The sequence below is a fragment of the Corvus moneduloides genome, chromosome 2 (assembly GCF_009650955.1).
Source record: "Corvus moneduloides isolate bCorMon1 chromosome 2, bCorMon1.pri, whole genome shotgun sequence".
Lineage (NCBI taxonomy): Eukaryota > Metazoa > Chordata > Aves > Passeriformes > Corvidae > Corvus > Corvus moneduloides.
This window is the reverse complement of record NC_045477.1, coordinates 91,302,178-91,318,753: the sequence shown is the minus strand read 5'-3', so window position 1 is coordinate 91,318,753 and position 16,576 is coordinate 91,302,178. Positions and strand designations below refer to the sequence as shown.

Sequence of the window (16,576 nt, the reverse complement as noted above, 5' to 3'; positions counted from 1 at the left end):
AGCCACAGAGGGGGGCTGTTGTTCCAATAGTGGAACTCATTCTTCACTCTGCAAAGGGAGGAAACGGCATTACTCAAATTTATTGAGTTTGGGGAAGTGTTTTCCAGTGTGCCGATTTAATCAGAGTTCCTAAAAGCCTTTTTTTCCCCCCATGAATTATTGCAGTACAGACTAAATCAGTCTTTTCACAAGGAGGCTCCATTAAATTGCTAAGTCAGGACAAATACTGTCCATTCCTGAAGTTCTCTGGTGCTGAACCAGCTGACTTGAGCAATATTCAGTTTTTATTGTTCTAATAACTGCACCATATGGATTTTTCATGCAGTTGATCAATGCAAGGGCACTAAGTCAGCTCACAATGCACCTCATTCTCATTCCACATACCTGGAACTGTGGGTTCAACTGACAGCCAGTGCCCAGCTCCCACATTTTCACATCTGAAATTAATTTCTGAATAACCATGAGATATTCTGTGTGCTGATAGTTGTAGTGTGGGTGTTTGCTCTCTGTTTGAGCTGTCATGAATTTTCCTTTTGGAGCATTTCTTTAAAATGTTGAGTTCAGCTGCTTCAAAGAAAAGACCATCTTTTATAGAAACAGAACCATAGAACCATTTAGGTTGGAAAAGACTCCTCAGATCATCAGGTCCAGCTGTTGACCTAACTCTGCCAAGTCCATCACTAAAGTATGTCCCCAAGTGCCACATGTATTTTAAATACCCCCAGGGATGGTGACTCCACCATTTCCTTGAGCAGCCTGTTCCAATACTTGACAACTCTTTGTGAAGAAGTTTTCTCTGCCAATCTAAACTTCTTTTTTCCAACCTCCCTTCCTCACATGCACATGAAATCTGAATTTCTCACTAACTTGCTAAATGCAGCTGAACTATTTTATTCCTTGTGTGCCTCCCCATTATTTCAAAGCATTAATATAATATTTTCTGCCATGGCCTTTGTATAGTTTACTATACAAACTATACAAACTGAAGCATTAAGATACTATTGATGTGTTCTTAAGATCTGTTGATTTTTACCCCACCCCTCCCTTGAACTGGAGATCCAGTCTTCAGCCACAGAGCAGAATTTGGCAGATGAGCAAATGTGGGCTAGGTTTGGCAGCTAGACCTGCATCAGAAGCTCATAGGAATAAACTCCTGGTTTGGGATAAGACATAAATGAATATTCCTTAAAATTACTGTTGTCCAAATAGATTTCTAGCACATCAGGAATTCCCCTGTGAGCTGTAAGCTGAGTCATACCCATTTAATGAAGAATGTTGTGTAGTTTTTAGGGACCTGCTTCATTCTTTGTTGTCAGACTCTTCAGCATTGGCAGGATTTTGCTGGTAATTGACTGATAAGGACAGGCTAGAGCAGGAAGACAGGCAATGGAAAGCCAAAGGGGATAAAAGTCCTTCCCCCTTCCAGAAAGCCAGCAATAGCCACTGAAGGAGTGTTTCAGTCTCTCCTCTGATTACAGCTTCTGCATATTTCCCTCTTGACAGGCAGTGGGCCGTCCTCACTGGCTTCTCTTGTGTCCTACATTGCCATAAAGCAAGTTAATGTTCTCTCTCCGGTGAGCAGTGTCTTCCCTGACAGTAACTCCAGAGTGCGCCAGGGAGTGACAGTGGGTGAGGCGGAAGCTTCTCCAGGTGCTGCTTTCCTGGTACACTTGTTTCCCAGCAAGATCCTTGTAACTAAGCTGAAACACAAGTGATTTCATCCTGCCATGGACTCATACTAAAAACACTCAGGAAACTTTCCAGAATAGCTAATTGGTTTTGTGTTGTGGGTTTTGTTTTTTTTTTTTTTTTCCCTTTGGGAAAATTTTATTAACCCCTTAACTATAAAATGGTAAGCCTGTATCTATTTGATTGTCTCTCCACCCACCCCCACTCCCTTGGTGCCCTCCCCCAGCCAATACCTTTTTTCTCTCTTATGGATGCTACACTCCAGATCCTCTGGCTTGTTTAGGGCAAGTAATTGAGCTGTGATTTTTCACAGCTTGCAAGAGAGTCCCATGTGAAGCCTGTTACTGCAGTGTGAGAACAACCCACTCACTTCCTGCTGCCACTCAAGGACTACTTGAGTGTTATCTTGTAAAATTTCAGGAGAGTCAGTGTACCTCCTGAAGATCCCACTTTATCCAGTGCTAATGACACTCTGACTCAAACATTTGCTTCACAATAGGCAAATAGAGAGCACAGTAAATTTTCAGATATAGGGTCCTTTCTGGAGGACTACTGTTTGAGATCCCAGCTTGACAGAAACATCTCAAGGGGATTTTCTTATAAAGAGGACATAAAATCTGTACTGACACTTCCCTCTGCTTTCTGCACTTCTCTTGGTACAATGTAATCTGCTGTTTAAGATCAACTGATCCAACTGATGTCCTCGGATCTGAGCAGTCACTGGTACACAGTTCTGCTCAAAACCAAAAAAAGGTAAAAAAGTTAAATTTTGTTCAGGACAGTTCTCACGTTCCACATATATATATATATATATATATATATATATATATATATACTCACATTAAAAAAGTTATGCCCTGCTTGCTGCTGGATTACACAGCATGAAGCAACACACTAGGAGCCGCAAGCATGGTTAGAAGTTGTGTTCAGAGGACTGCTGAACAGCATGCTGATCCCATCATCTTGAAGACTGCTTTAGGTTGTACGTGACTAAAGCACAGCTGAACATTAGGTCCATCAGTGAGTGGCATTAGACAAAAACAGGTTCTGGGCAAAAGACTGTTTTGAAGCAGAACCTGTTTAACACAAGGTGACTGAATGCTCTTCCAGTTGCACCAGCCACACAGTAGAAGCTGGGTTATTTTCAATCCCTCTTCTAACAAACTGACTCATTGAGAGCTGCAGTTATTTCATAAGGCCAAAACACCAGAACTCAGAAAACTTGCTCATAATTACAGGTTGGGAAAACAGACAAAGCCCGGTTAAAGCTGTACTTTGTGTTAAAACATCTGGGTGAAATAGTGTCAGCGAAAGACAGCTTCATACTTTGTGTACTCCTCTTTTTACTTCTCATTCAGTCAGGCACAGCTCATCGTCAGCTGAAGTGCAGAGCACAACTTCTGTACAATTTCACTGCGGTGCTCCAGTGTTGGCAGTCTGCTGTTCACTCACATTCTCATCCTACATTGCCCTGGAGCTTCCCCCAGTTCCGTGTTTCTCTCACAGGGCAGTGGCCCAGCCACATCCTGCACTGCTGCTGACAGAGCTGGGCCCAGAGTGTCTCTATCTGTTAAATAAACACTCACTGTCCCTTGACTGGAATTGCAGATCCTGTTCTGATACAGCCTTACACTTTAATGAAGTGTCCAGTACCTCTCAAGAGCTTTTGGAAATAGAGCTCATGATAATTAAACTGATTTCACATGTTAGGGCCATACTTCCCACCTCAGGCTTCCTGATTTTAGTAACAGGCCAGAACTGCCCTTTAGGAGCACTGAACTAATTACCAAAATTAACAGTAATTGTTTCTCTTGTTTTTTTTCCTTGCTGGGAACTTTGCACTCCCATTAGTTTCCAGGTCTGGAAGAGCAGAGGTGCCTCATGGCAGATTGGCCCTGATTCTGCTCCAAAGAAATGTTTCAAATGATCCAAAGCTGTGAGCTCCATGGTTTCTAGGACAGCCTGTCTTCTGAGGACTTAAAGATATTTTTCCTCTGGTCTTTTTACTTCAGACAGAACTTCCCTCATGTCTGAGCTTCAGTCTCGTTCATGCTGCTTTTGCAGTCACCTTGCTGCTGAGCTTTTGACCCTGCATCTCCCCATGCTCAGGTTGTCCTCCCAGCACGCTGCAATGTTTTCAACCCCATCTAGATTTTCATCCAAGACTGCATGTGCTTTGTCAAAATTTCATTCCCTTTTATTTTTACCTCATCATAAGATCACAAGAGGTCTGTCCTCTCCATTACTCTGTGATTGTGGATGCTTGTCATATTACCACCTCACCTGCTGCTTAAGAGAGTCTTCAATGCATGTCAAGAGTAACTGTACCATAGAAGCTGGCAAGTAAGGACCTCAGCAGGAGGCAGCAAAAGCTGCCTTGTACTTGTACTTACCATACACAGAGGTTTCTTTAGTTATACCAGACTTTTGCCTAGATTTTATTTCACCCAAATTCTTGTCCATTGCAATTATGACTCTCTTTAAGGCACCTCTTTTGCCTTCTTTAAGTCGGCAAAACAAAGTGAAGGTGCTCTCCAAAATTACATTGGAGAAACAAGATAAGACTCTCAGGGAGTGTTTAGGCCTTGGATAATTCCCTTGGGAGAAAGACATGATTTTTCCCCTCTTAGAAAACTGAAAACTGTGTGTCAAAAATCTCCACAGTTCAGGTCATTTCACTGGAACTTATGTTTAACTGGTGCTCAAGAGGAAGCTCTTCCAAAACAAGAACTAAGAGTATTTTAACAGTGGCCAAGGTTATTTGCATTATCACAAGGGAATGGCTCACAATTTTGGGGGGAAGGGGAAGGGACAGAGAAAGGCATCTAAATTACTTGTGTTTTGCCTTGTCTTGTTCAAAAGGAAATGTTATTAAACCAGATTTTTTTATTCCTGTCCTCACTGATTAAACCACTGCAGACTATTAGCATCTCAGAATTAATTTCTGCTTCTATCCTCCATGGAATCAATTCCAATGTAAACACCTGCTGGGTAAAAGAGGTGGCATATGACCTTAAGCAGCTCCTTTCACCTTGAAGTTACTGCTAGTTATCTTCCCAAGCACCATTTGCAGAGAAGCAGGCCCTGGCACGTCAGGAGCTTAATTGCTTATTCTTTATTTCCATGCAGTAAGAGAGTTGTTTGCTCAGTTTCTCAGAAAGAAATTGCATACAAATCCAAGTTGAACATTTCATGACCTTGCATGGCTCTAAAAGTACTCAAATTTTAAGAACAAAGGAGTTCCAGCAGTTTCCTATTTGAGAGATCTGTATCTTTGAGCTTCTGCTGGTGGCACCAGGAAGGCAGCAGCCTCACACTTGGAGAGTTTGTTCACATAATGCAAGCTGGAAAGGGGCTCACTTGGTTAAATAAATGGGACACTCATATTTTGTTGCATACAAAACCTTCATGCTAGAAGGAATATTAACTAAAATATACAGTTCTTACTCTTTTACAGAATGGATTCTGATAAACATCTGCTGCTGTAAATTTGTAGCAGTGCCACTGAGTCATAAGTAAATTTACAGTGCTAGTGTCTGTTAATGCTTTCTGGCAATGGAAGGGTTCATCTCTACTTGGCTTCAGCTCAGAGGCATATATGTAGTCAGTGGGGCTTGCCTTACTGTTAATGAATGGAAACTTCAAGGGACAGATAAATAGTATCTAAGAACAGTAACATTCTTGTTCAGACCCATGCAAGAACAGTGTTACAAAGGTATGGGCGTAGCATAAACAGCAGCTGCTCTTATGCCTGATACCTGGAAACTCAAGAATGTAGTTATTTCTCCAGCTTTTTGCTATCCAGTGAATTTTCAAGTGGGTGGCACTGCATAACCCTGAGAACAGTTTCTATTCTCTGCTGCAATACAAACCCACGCTGTTGAGAAGCCAGGTTTCATCTGCAGTGAAGTTTCTGGTAACACAGGCTCTGTGTGCAGTAGATTTTGGCCCAAAGGTTGTGCCAAGTGGAGTCATGCATACACAAGTTCAGAAAATAATAAAATAAGGGGAACAGAACTACAGAAGACAAATCTTGAAAAAAGCGTATTTATTTTAAAGTACAACCCAAAGTTGTATCTGTAAGAAATGCACATGGTATCTTGTTTCTTGCACAAGTCTTGGCTGTGTGCATTTCAGTTCAACTTAAAAATGCATTCAGGTTTACAAATGTACAAACAGCACAAAGTGTATTACAGTCTCAACAGAATGCTCTTACATTCAGCCACTTTGCTCTTAAGGTTTTGTGTTGGTTTTGTTGGTATTTTTTGTTGATTTTTTTCCTTTTTTACATTCTTACAACCTGTGTTAACAAAGACAGCCTTATTTTAAAAAAATACTTTGCATTTTAGCACAAAGTGCCTTTTGATTTTAAATTAGAACTTGGAGGATAACACTGGAAAAAATTTAAAAACCCAAACTTTTCATGAAAGTATTGCATGCCAGGACCATTTTAGAGTTCAAATTGTTTCCTAAATAAAGATGGCAGATGGTAAAATATGAAACCAGTGAAACTGTTCATATTTACAGGCTTCAGCTGTAGTTGGGATTTGTGACCACACCCAGACATTTCCAAGCTTATCTGCAATCTCACACTACCATACTGCAGGACAGACTTCAAAAAGGAGCGAGTGATGAAAGCATGACCGACATGGGGAGTGGGGCAGGGGGAAGCAATGGCCTGAAAATGACGTTTCAAAAATTTGCATTCAGAATTGTATCATGACCTGGATAAGAGTTCTTTCTTTTTGCTTTAGTTTTCGTGAGGATAGTGTGAATTTGACCAAGGATCTGAACTTCTTCTTCCAATCGTTGGGCTCCAAATTCTCCAAGGATTGTAGGTCTGTCCCATGTCTTCAGCAGGATTGGCAACGGTGGCAGCAGCGGGTGGCGGTGGAGCAGCGGCGGAGTTTTCACTACCCATGAGATCGATGCCTGACAAGGCGTTTGTTGGAGTGGTGAAGGGAAGGCCACTGTTGAGATTACTTGACCAAATGGAACTGCTGAATGGAGTGGTGGACCACAGGCCACTGGGGTTGCCCAGGATCGACTGCAGTAAAGACAGAACAAGGTAAGTGGCAGTTTGGTAGCCTCAGTTTTCACCTTGTTTACAGCCCCCCAAAAAGAAAATTGTCTGAGCAGCAGCAACAAGAAGCCTGCTCTGGAACCCCTTTCATCCTCACTGCAACATGGAGCGCTGAGCTCCCTTTACAAGAGCTTGCCCAGAGGAACCACGCTGCTCCTGCAGCCAAACATTCCGGGAGCTGCACGGGCTGCAGAGTGCAGTCCATTACAGGCTTTCAAGCTGTTTTCATTTGAGCTGAGACATCCCCACACCACTGCTAAATTAAGCACTATGAGTATTCAACACACAAGGGCCAGAACATTTAAGCTTAAACAAACCAGTTAGAATGAGGCAGATAAACATGGTTTAAGTATCAAAAAACCAACAAAATTCAAGATGCAATGGAAGGGAACAGCAAAGTTGTTTTTTGATCTTTTTGGCTGTTTGCAAATTTATCTCCCTGTAGTCAGACCTGTCTGTTTTGGATGAATCTACCTGTGTTCAGTCCCACTGTACCTAACCCATATTCCCAGTATATACTTTTTCCCCATCCAAATTTTCTCCAGATGAAGGGAGAGGGGATAGGAGAATTGGCCACTTATCATTGAATTCCAGAAAGTCTGTCCTTGACACTTGGAAATCTCTGACAAATGGTCATGGTGCCGATGCAGGTGAGTTCCAGCACATCACAAATGCATCTGGGATATATAGGACAGGTACAGCAAGCCTAGAGAACACATGCAGGAACACAAGGAAGGCCCAGGTTCTGTCAACTGTATTTTACTAAAGGCCAAACAGTAGCAAACAGCAAGCAGAGGAACCTGACCCGTGGTGTGGTGGAAAGTGATACCCGGAAGCAGCCAAAGATGGAGATGAGAAAGGTTAGCATAACTTTCTGCTAATATTAGCACAGAACCTGCTACATGTGGGCTTATGGCACTACATACCCCAGTGTCAACAGATTTAATGTACATATCCTGTAAATTCAATCGGCAAATATATTGGAAACTTGATACACCCAAAAGGCAGTGGACTTGTTGAGTAAGTGCTGTAAGGTACAAACATCCTTATGTTTGAATTTAGTGGCTGGAGATAGGGCACCCCTTTCCCACGATCTCTGCCCTTAGATAACACACACTAAAGGTTAACCAGTATCAGGGTACCCTGCATCTGAAGATTTAAATAAAAATCCCTTTAGGAAAGAAAACAAGGTAGAATCTGAGAATTTCTTCCTTTCAGGTTTTTATTCTCTGCTCTGGAATGAAGAAGATAGGCTCAAGACTAATCATACCCAAAACTGGCTGGATGCTAACACACCACAGAATTTGCTACCAAGGGCTTGACAGGAGTTTTGAGCATTACTTGGGGGTTAAGCAGGCCAACATCATCAGGACCCTCCAATGTCACTGAGAAACTGAGCCAGACCAGGGTCACAGTTATTACTGTTACAAAAATAAATGTTATGTTTAAGCTATACAAGCATTAGACTACTAAGCAGGAAACACTCACTCTGCTGCTCGGGCACCAGCCCTAACACACTAAAAGTCCACCCTATTTCCTGCTGCAGGCAAGAGCCAGGAACTATTTGTTCCTACTTGTCCCGAAAGTGTTTGGGAGGTCCTGATAGAAAGGCACTTGCTCATATATCAGAAGCAACCAGGAAAGGAGCAGCAGAGAAGCACCTGCTATGCCCTTTCAAAGCTGGTGGAAGGAGGTACAAAGTGGCTGGCAGGCAGAACTACACACAGAGAAATAGAGGAACAGGGAGTAGGGGAATGTGGTCAGAAAAACTTGGGGAGAAGTGCTAGCAAGGCAGCAAGGCTGAGGGGAGATGGGATCCAGAAAGCAAATGCTACTTAGCACAGAAGCAGAGTTGTGCATAAAAGGAGAAAGCAAGAGGAATAAGGAAGGAGAACAATCAAAATCAACTCTCCAGAAACCTTCCTAGAAAAAAAGGGTAACACAGAAGCCACTGCCTAAGTGCTGTTTGCAACAATGGCTTTGGCTCTTGTCCCAGAAGAGAGGAAAGGGCAGGCCCTGGCCTGGTACCTGCTCTCTTATCAGGCACCTAGAGCAAGGAGGCTCAGTAACAGGAAAAGCCAAGCTTTCCTGTTCCGGCTTGACATAAGCACTTGAAAATATCACTATCATTTATAACAGCTTTGAATATTTCAGTCAGTTTGCTGCTTGCTTCTTGTTTATTAAGTGATCTTCTCTTTGAGTTAGCTCCTAAAATGTCTCCTCCCAAATCAAAGTACTTAAATGGAGTAGCTGACACTTCATCTATACCATTTGTCTGGCTTCCATCTTGATGCTTCTTGAAGCACACTGCTAAATTTTTCAGAAGCAGCTGGGAAATAGGAGCTAGAGAGCTTGTTCTGGTTGTCCTCAAGCCCTCCCTCTATCAAATGCTGAGAAACCTGCCCTCCATGTGACCAAAATCCAAACATCTTTCCTTACATGGTTTCAGTGAGGTTCCAGCTCTGGTTGTAGCCACATGACAAGCCACATGATCAGCAAGCCTGTGTCTATAAGAAGCTGTGTGACATTCTCTGGCTTCCCCTGTCCCTACCTTCCCTCACTCCATCTGAACTGCTCCCAGGTGAAGTAAACACTGCCTCTTACTCACTACAAAAACATTTTCAGAAGTCAACATGAAGAAGGATTTCAGCTGGCAGTGAAGACAGCTGTTGCAGCGTAAGTTTTAGTCTGACACAAGGATGACAGTGCAGCACTACAGTCTGTAAAGTTGGGGGTTTTCTTCTTCTTCTTTTGCTATACTCAAAACCTTCATCGAAATTAGCAGTCAATTTAAAGACTTCACCTTATATTCAGTCCTTTAGTGTTTCTGAATACTGAAAAGAATATATTTAAGGTCTTTTAATAGCTTTTTTGGGACCTTTTTTAATTTACAAACAGGTGCAATACTGGATTCAGAAAGCAGAATCAAAGTGTGGAAGTTACCATATTGGCTATTTTGCAACTGCCTATCAAACTGGAAGTGACATATGCAGTGTCCAGCTAAGGCACAGGAGCAAACCTGAAGGATGTGGGAGCAGATCACACTTTTCTAAGTGCTGCAAGGTGCTCTTGTGAGAAATATTTTTATGGGAAACAGTGTACATGGATTCATCATCCGCAAGTGAGGGACTAATAACTCTTTGTCCAACAGCCATGTCAACTTAACTACACCAAGATGAATATGTGTAAATTCCCTCTTCCTTTATTCTTCAGTTGATGTCTTTTCACCCTCAATTCTTCTGAATTAAATTAGATGGCACATACAGAACAGGTTGGTAACAGTAATAAACCACTATTTGGACTGAATACTTACTGCAGTTGTATGAGTTGGGGAACTCGAGCTTGTTGGCCAGGAGGGTACAGAATCTGTAGCTGAAGGATCCCAGATGGATGATGGAACATTATTGAATTCATTCCAGTTTCTCTGAACATCCTGCCCATAAGCAGATCGAGCTAAACCAAGCTTGCTAAAAACCTCTAAAAATAAAATGAAATAAAACTGAGTACATTACTCTTCCTCTTTTTCCAAGAACAATACTTTTCACACTTATTCCTCATATTTTTCTAGCAGGTTCTGCTACAGGGAGATTAGAAGAGGTCACACAATACAGACCTCATCTCATGTGACCAGCCTCAGACAGGGCTACAAAGTTAGTCATGATTATAGTGGGGAAAGAGAGTTGGACATTTGCTGTGGGAAACTCAGTGCCAGCCTAAGCACAGCAATCAATACTCAGAGTCCTGGCAGCTCTCCGTAACTGCAGCACTCACTTGCTTTGTAGCACTCCCTTCCCAGGTGACTCCTGGTAGGAGCCCCAGCCCCGACCCCATCTCTGCTATGAGAAGGAAAAGGGAGCACCAGCAGTTGTGGATCGCCCACTTCCCACACGGAACTGATCCCGGGTATTTTACTGGTGTCCCTCAGAGCCACGGGTGCAAAGTGTTGCTGAGTAAGAAAAAAGAACCCCACAGCAGCAGCTGCCACTGTTTGCATTTCCAGCAGACATCAAACTGTTGCAGTAGATAGCATTTTTTCAGCAGACACTGATGCCACGTGCAGTTTGCTTTGCTTATCAGCCACCTCAAAACACACCCCACATGCCCAAGTATGGTACACAAATCTTCCTAAGTACACAGATTATCCATGCCCTGCAATCCCAAGGCCTGCCCATCTCAATTTCATTTACGGAAGTTTACCCAAATATTTAAATACAGTAATTAATTGCTGGGTTTAGCATGCATCAGTTCATTCTGCAGCTATACAAATACTGCAGGAAAACACGAAAGGAAAGCAACACGAGGGTTGGGCCACTGCCTCACTTAACAGAGCCACGGTTTTAGGCAGGTGTTTATGCTCAGGAAACCACAGGCCTTGTGGCACATTTGTGGGACTGTAAAGTTTAGAGGGAGGAATGGAGAGGAAGAAGACTAAGAAAAATCCCCAAAATCAAGAATTTTTACTGAAACAGAGGAACTCCAAACCCAAGCATTCTCAGCCCACACACTATGTGAGATTCCACTGACTTTCTGTGGAGTGAAACAGAATATACCACCAAATTTTTAACACACTTTCCTACATAGTCTTCCCTTTTGGGAGTGAAGATGGAAACACTGTCTGTACTTAGACCAGTGGAATGAAGACACATTTCTCTACCTGTATTTGAATACAGAAAAATACTTGAACAGAAAAACTCACCTCCAGTTAAGTTAAAAGAGTGTCCAAATGCAGAGAAGGAGTTGAGAGGTGTGAAATCGGGACTGCTGGGATTGCTGATAGGACTCCACAAGCCCGAACTACATTTTATGGAGAAACAGGAAGGCAATACACAACTTATTAACACAGTACTCTTGACAGTATTAACTTACAAATGTATGTGTGCATGCATGTTTAACTATATCTTTTTATATATAGCTATATAAAAAGATATAGTTAAACATTTACTAAATATATATTTAATGGCAATCATGAGTTAGGAAATCTATATACAAATGTATGTGTGCATGCATGTTTAACTATATCTTTTTATATATAGCTATATAAAAAGATATAGTTAAACATTTACTAAATATATATTTAATGGCAATCATGAGTTAGGAAATCAGTTTGGTTTTGTTTTAACAAAATATTTTGGTGAAATACCATTTGCCTGTGTATACACTCACCTTGGAGTAACACAGTAATACAGACACAATGCTCTTTAATCTGTAGAATGAGCATCAAGTATGAGCATAGCTCTTTTGATCAGTTTTTCAGAAAACTCATGGAGTCCAAGCCATAGTACAGTTTTTTTTCTCAAGCAGATAAAATTTACAGTCACTTGGAAGCAATACAAATACACTCATGGACAAGCTTCTTAAAAGTAACAGATGAGTTAACTGGAACCAGTGTTAAACATCCACCAAAACAAACAAAAACTTCAACGCACAAACTTCACTCAGAAAGCAATTCCTTTGCATATGGAAACTTGAATTCAAGTCTCTTTCCTACTCCAGAAAGGTTACTGCTTTTTACAACTGAGACAGGGGCTCACTGCCAAAATATCAGAAGGGATATGCCTTGGGGAATGTGACTGAGTGCAGCCCTATCCTGCTCCTACTGAAAACACAAAGCCCACTGACAGTTCTGGTCTCGGTGTTAAAATGGGGAGTGGAAGGTATTGCTGTACAGAGAGGAACTCTGCCTGTGAACCTTCAAGTGACCTTGGTACACACTCCTCCTCAGTACTGAGAGAGCCAAGCTGATTCCTCATTGTTTGGATGCCCAGGAACACAAGATGGTTGAGTTACTTGGAATGAGGAGGAGAAAGTTCCCATCACATCCAGAACATCCTCTCTACTTTTGAGTCACTTGCAACTTCTAAACTTTTCTGCAAGGTGAGAGATGCTGTGCCTAGACTTTAAAAAATAGTTGCAAAAAAAACTAAGCAGAATGAATTCTGTCACTCCCTTCAAAATGCCATTAATAGCTCAATCTTCTTTTCTAGGGGTCCAGGTATTTGCCTAGAGAATATAAAAATTACCTGTCAGAGCCATCACTGTCAACAACTGTGTGGGAAATGCTGATATTGCTGGAAACATCAGTCTTGCTTGGAGAAACCTTTGGTAAACCACTGCCACCTGCAAGAATACGAATGCAAAAAAAGGAGTAAAATAAACCCCAGCAAAATAACAGACTATTCAGGAAATATTTAGAATTATTAAGAACTCCAAACTGGTTCTAGTACCTGGACTTTTGTCATAACCCGCAGCTACAGCAGCAAAAGTGGGGTTTCCATTCCTGCCTGGAAGAGAAGCTGCCTTTGCCAGTTTATGTTTGGTACCATTGGGCTGCTTGCTTTTTGTTTCACTAAAAAGAGAAACAAACAAAAAATAGAGAGAAAAAAGAGTAAGGTTTTGGACTTCAGCAGTTTGATTAAAAACCCAGCAATTAAAGCTAGCATTCAAGAAAATGTTTATAACAGCTCAACAGTTCATGTCATTGCACATTTTTCTGATCTACCAAGCTGTACAGCAAGGCAAAATATGCACAGCGGTGTATCTGCAGAAAAGCAGTTTCCATGGGAAGAGGAAATGGGTCTGGGAATAGGGAGATGCCCTCTGTTAAGCACAGTTCCACAAGTGCTTGGTGCCTGGGAAATCAGTAGGAGGTAGGATCTGGACTCACTTGCTGCAGCTGCTGTTCACGATGCTGCTGTAAGTGCCTCCTCGTGGCCCAAAAGCAAAGGATGTGGGAGGAGGAGGGGGAGATGGAGAGGCGGGTGTTGGAGAGGGCTGGCGCTGCTTCAGGAAAGCGTCTGCATTCAGGGTTTGCAGAGAGAGCTTATAGAGGTTGTCTGTAGCTATAAAGAGAAACACAGAACATCTTCCTGTAGTATTTACATTACAGCAAAGGCTTCTCAAACTTCTGCTATCCCTTCTGTTCAAATGGAGGAATTCTGAAAGGCTGTTTGCTCCCAGTGATGGAAGCAGCAGCTCCTTCTCTATGTTCACCTGTGGTTATTCAGGTTTACTGTTTATTTTCAGAGAGACTATTTTGCAACACAACCAACCAGGAGGAAGATGAGTTGTTTCCCACACAAGGGATTTACAATGCAACCAAAAAGATTCTAACAGTGTCCCAAGCTAACCACTGCATTAAGGTGTTTTCAGTGTTCCCTCTCAAGGACAAATAATCTCATTAGTTCCAAATTTGGCTGGAGCAGACCTGATGGGCAAAACCCCATCTACTGTAGAAAATACATATTTTTTGAGCAGTAATTCTCATTTTCTCAATTTCCCCAGCAGCTTCTGAACCCTGTTCATCACTGGAGAGCTGCAGAGTGACCCATGTTCTGCCCACACCATTTTCAAACCTCCCAAATCATACCAGATGCTATCAATATGGGGGCCTACAGCAGAAAAACTGAGTTCAGCTATGCAGTGAAAAGACAGGAAGATCTATAAACAGATCAAGCCTATCTACAGATATTAATTGCAGAACACTCATTCTGCCATTGTCTAGTGATTACTTACAGCTGCCAGCTTTGTGGAGAGGCACAGAGTCCCACTCTGGTGGTGGAGAATCCTTTTCCCCTTCTGAGCTGCTGGTGTTTCCTAACTCCTGTCCAGAACCACTGGGGAGAAATTTTGCTAATACTGATGGTCTGTTCTCCATTAACTTACTGCTTGGACCTATTAAAACAAAACAAAAACCAAGCGTGTGGATAATAAACTGATTAGCTTTCTTCTCATACCAGACTTAGAATTAAGCACTCAAGAGGGGTTACAGACAATGATATAAAATCATTGAGGCATTTACAAAAAACACCTTCACACTACCTCTCGTTTTGGGGAGGTTTCTTGATTTAGAGCCACTTGACAAAAGGTGTGGTGTAGAGATCTTGGATGGAAAGGTTTTGCGCTGCTTGTTTTCCAGTGGGGGAGTATAAGACAATTCCAAGGGACTGAAAGAAAAAAGAATTATTTTATTTTAAAGCATTGAAGTACTGAAAAGCACTTTTTAAAAAGAAAAAAAAATATATACAGGCCATACTGTCTCACAAAATATTGGTCTCCTTTGGCTTTCTTATGAATAATCAGAGTTTTGTACTTCTTCTATATGCAACTCCACCCTTCATAGCCCTGGCTCATTTTCTACCCACACTGCTCCACACATGTATTAGGCTCACTCACATTCCAGCAGCAGATCTCACCCGGGAGCTCCAGGATCGCAAAACCCATTTGATTATACAGAGACAACAAGAAATGGCAACTGCCCTTTTTCTACTCTGTTAGATCCCATGCTCCTAATATTCTATTGCCCTAAATGTACAGGATTGTTTCTTAACCAATAATATAAAACTGCTCAAATGCACCACCAAATTCAATTGGCTGTATATTGCTCTTTTTCTCCAGGTATTTGATTCTGTCTCTCAAACATTTTAGGGAGGAACAGTTTTCTCCGTTTCTTGCAGAATTCCAAGCCAGCTTTCATTGTGGACTTTGAAAACTGTCATATGTAATAAACACATGAGTTGTAAGATAAAGCAAAGTACACAACTGTAAGAATAAATAAGGAGGAGACTTTGCCAGGCAATGTTTTCAGAAATACTTTGAAGAAAACTGATTTCTTCTAACTACAAACTCAGTCTACTATTAATTACAACAGGAAAAACACAGCTGATATACCATACCTCTGTTTGGTAAAGTTTACTTTTGTGGCACTTGGACACCAATCTGATTTCATAATACTATTTTGGAATGAACTAGCTATAATAAGATTAAGATTCTTCATGTTTCCTCTTATTTCTACTCTGCAATCAACCACATGCCAGTAAGGAACAGGGACTGGCAGTGGCCGCATCCTCCTTTAATAATGTATCCAAAACTGACCTTACTCTATGATGAAAAAGGAAACCATGGCTGCAGTTTCACCAAGGGCAGCTGAAGGCACTCACGTTAACGTGGGCTCAGTGTGCTGCCCCTAGAAACATTAACCCCACTTTTTGTATGCAGTACCTGTTATAAAAACCTTAACATTGCTTTGCCTGATTTTCATTGCTGGATTTAGCTCTCACTTACGTGCTGTATTTCCATTAAGTAATTTATTATTTGCAAGCTTCAGATATTCCTCCCTGATATCAGGAAGGAAGATGAAGCTACTTAAAGGTACCTGTTGGCATGTGCCAAACTAGCAGCCACAACAATCAAATACAGTTATTCTTATCAATCCATCTTCCCTTTAAACATGATACTTTCCCTACTAAAAAGCCTTCATTATGCTTACCTGGTTTTCACATCTACAGGGATTTCTTTCTTGATAGTTGTAAGCACTTTTTTGGTTTTCTGTTTTACTGGGACTGTTTCATTTTCAGGTTTTTCTGCTACAACTTTTCCCTTTTGTTTCTCAGGTTCCTGTAAAAGACATAATGACATGTTAATAATCATGAAAAGCAAGCCGCCCTCTTGCATCAGAACACGCATAACAAAGAAGGTTAAGAAAAGAATGCTGTTGGAAAACGTGCATTTTTTTGCAGTATTGAAGGTCTCTTTTTATGACTTAGAGAGTTTACCCATAAAATATGGTTTGTATTTTTTCTATTTGGAGAAGCAGAAATCAAAATAGCAAATTAATGAGCTTCGAGCAGATCTGATGTTTGCAAATACACAGCTCCCCTGGCCACAGCCTCTGAGTCTACTGAGTAAGATGCTAGCTCTGTACTGAGACCTTTACTGCATCTGCTGCATGCAGTCCAGGCCACCTAAAATAGACTCTTCAACAAAGCAAATAATATGAGCAACTTCACCATTCAATTTATTATTTTC

General features: G+C 41.5%; 1 protein-coding gene across 2 annotated transcripts in view; it reads right to left on the bottom strand.

Moving 5' to 3' along the window:
* Positions 1-5,720: 5,720 nt before the first annotated feature.
* Positions 5,721-16,576, bottom strand: part of TMEM131 (transmembrane protein 131) — a 642,113-nt gene continuing 631,257 nt past the window's right edge. Inside the window, exons 33-41 of one of the 2 annotated variants that reach the window (XM_032100312.1) lie at positions 16,038-16,165; positions 14,591-14,715; positions 14,285-14,443; positions 13,437-13,611; positions 12,997-13,118; positions 12,793-12,889; positions 11,469-11,566; positions 10,086-10,249; positions 5,721-6,736 (exon numbers count right to left, since the gene is read on the bottom strand). In XM_032100312.1, the coding sequence (XP_031956203.1) occupies positions 6,440-6,736; positions 10,086-10,249; positions 11,469-11,566; positions 12,793-12,889; positions 12,997-13,118; positions 13,437-13,611; positions 14,285-14,443; positions 14,591-14,715; positions 16,038-16,165 (1,365 nt within the window). In that variant the 3' untranslated portion in view covers positions 5,721-6,439. The other variant, XM_032100313.1, reaches the window with a different exon arrangement.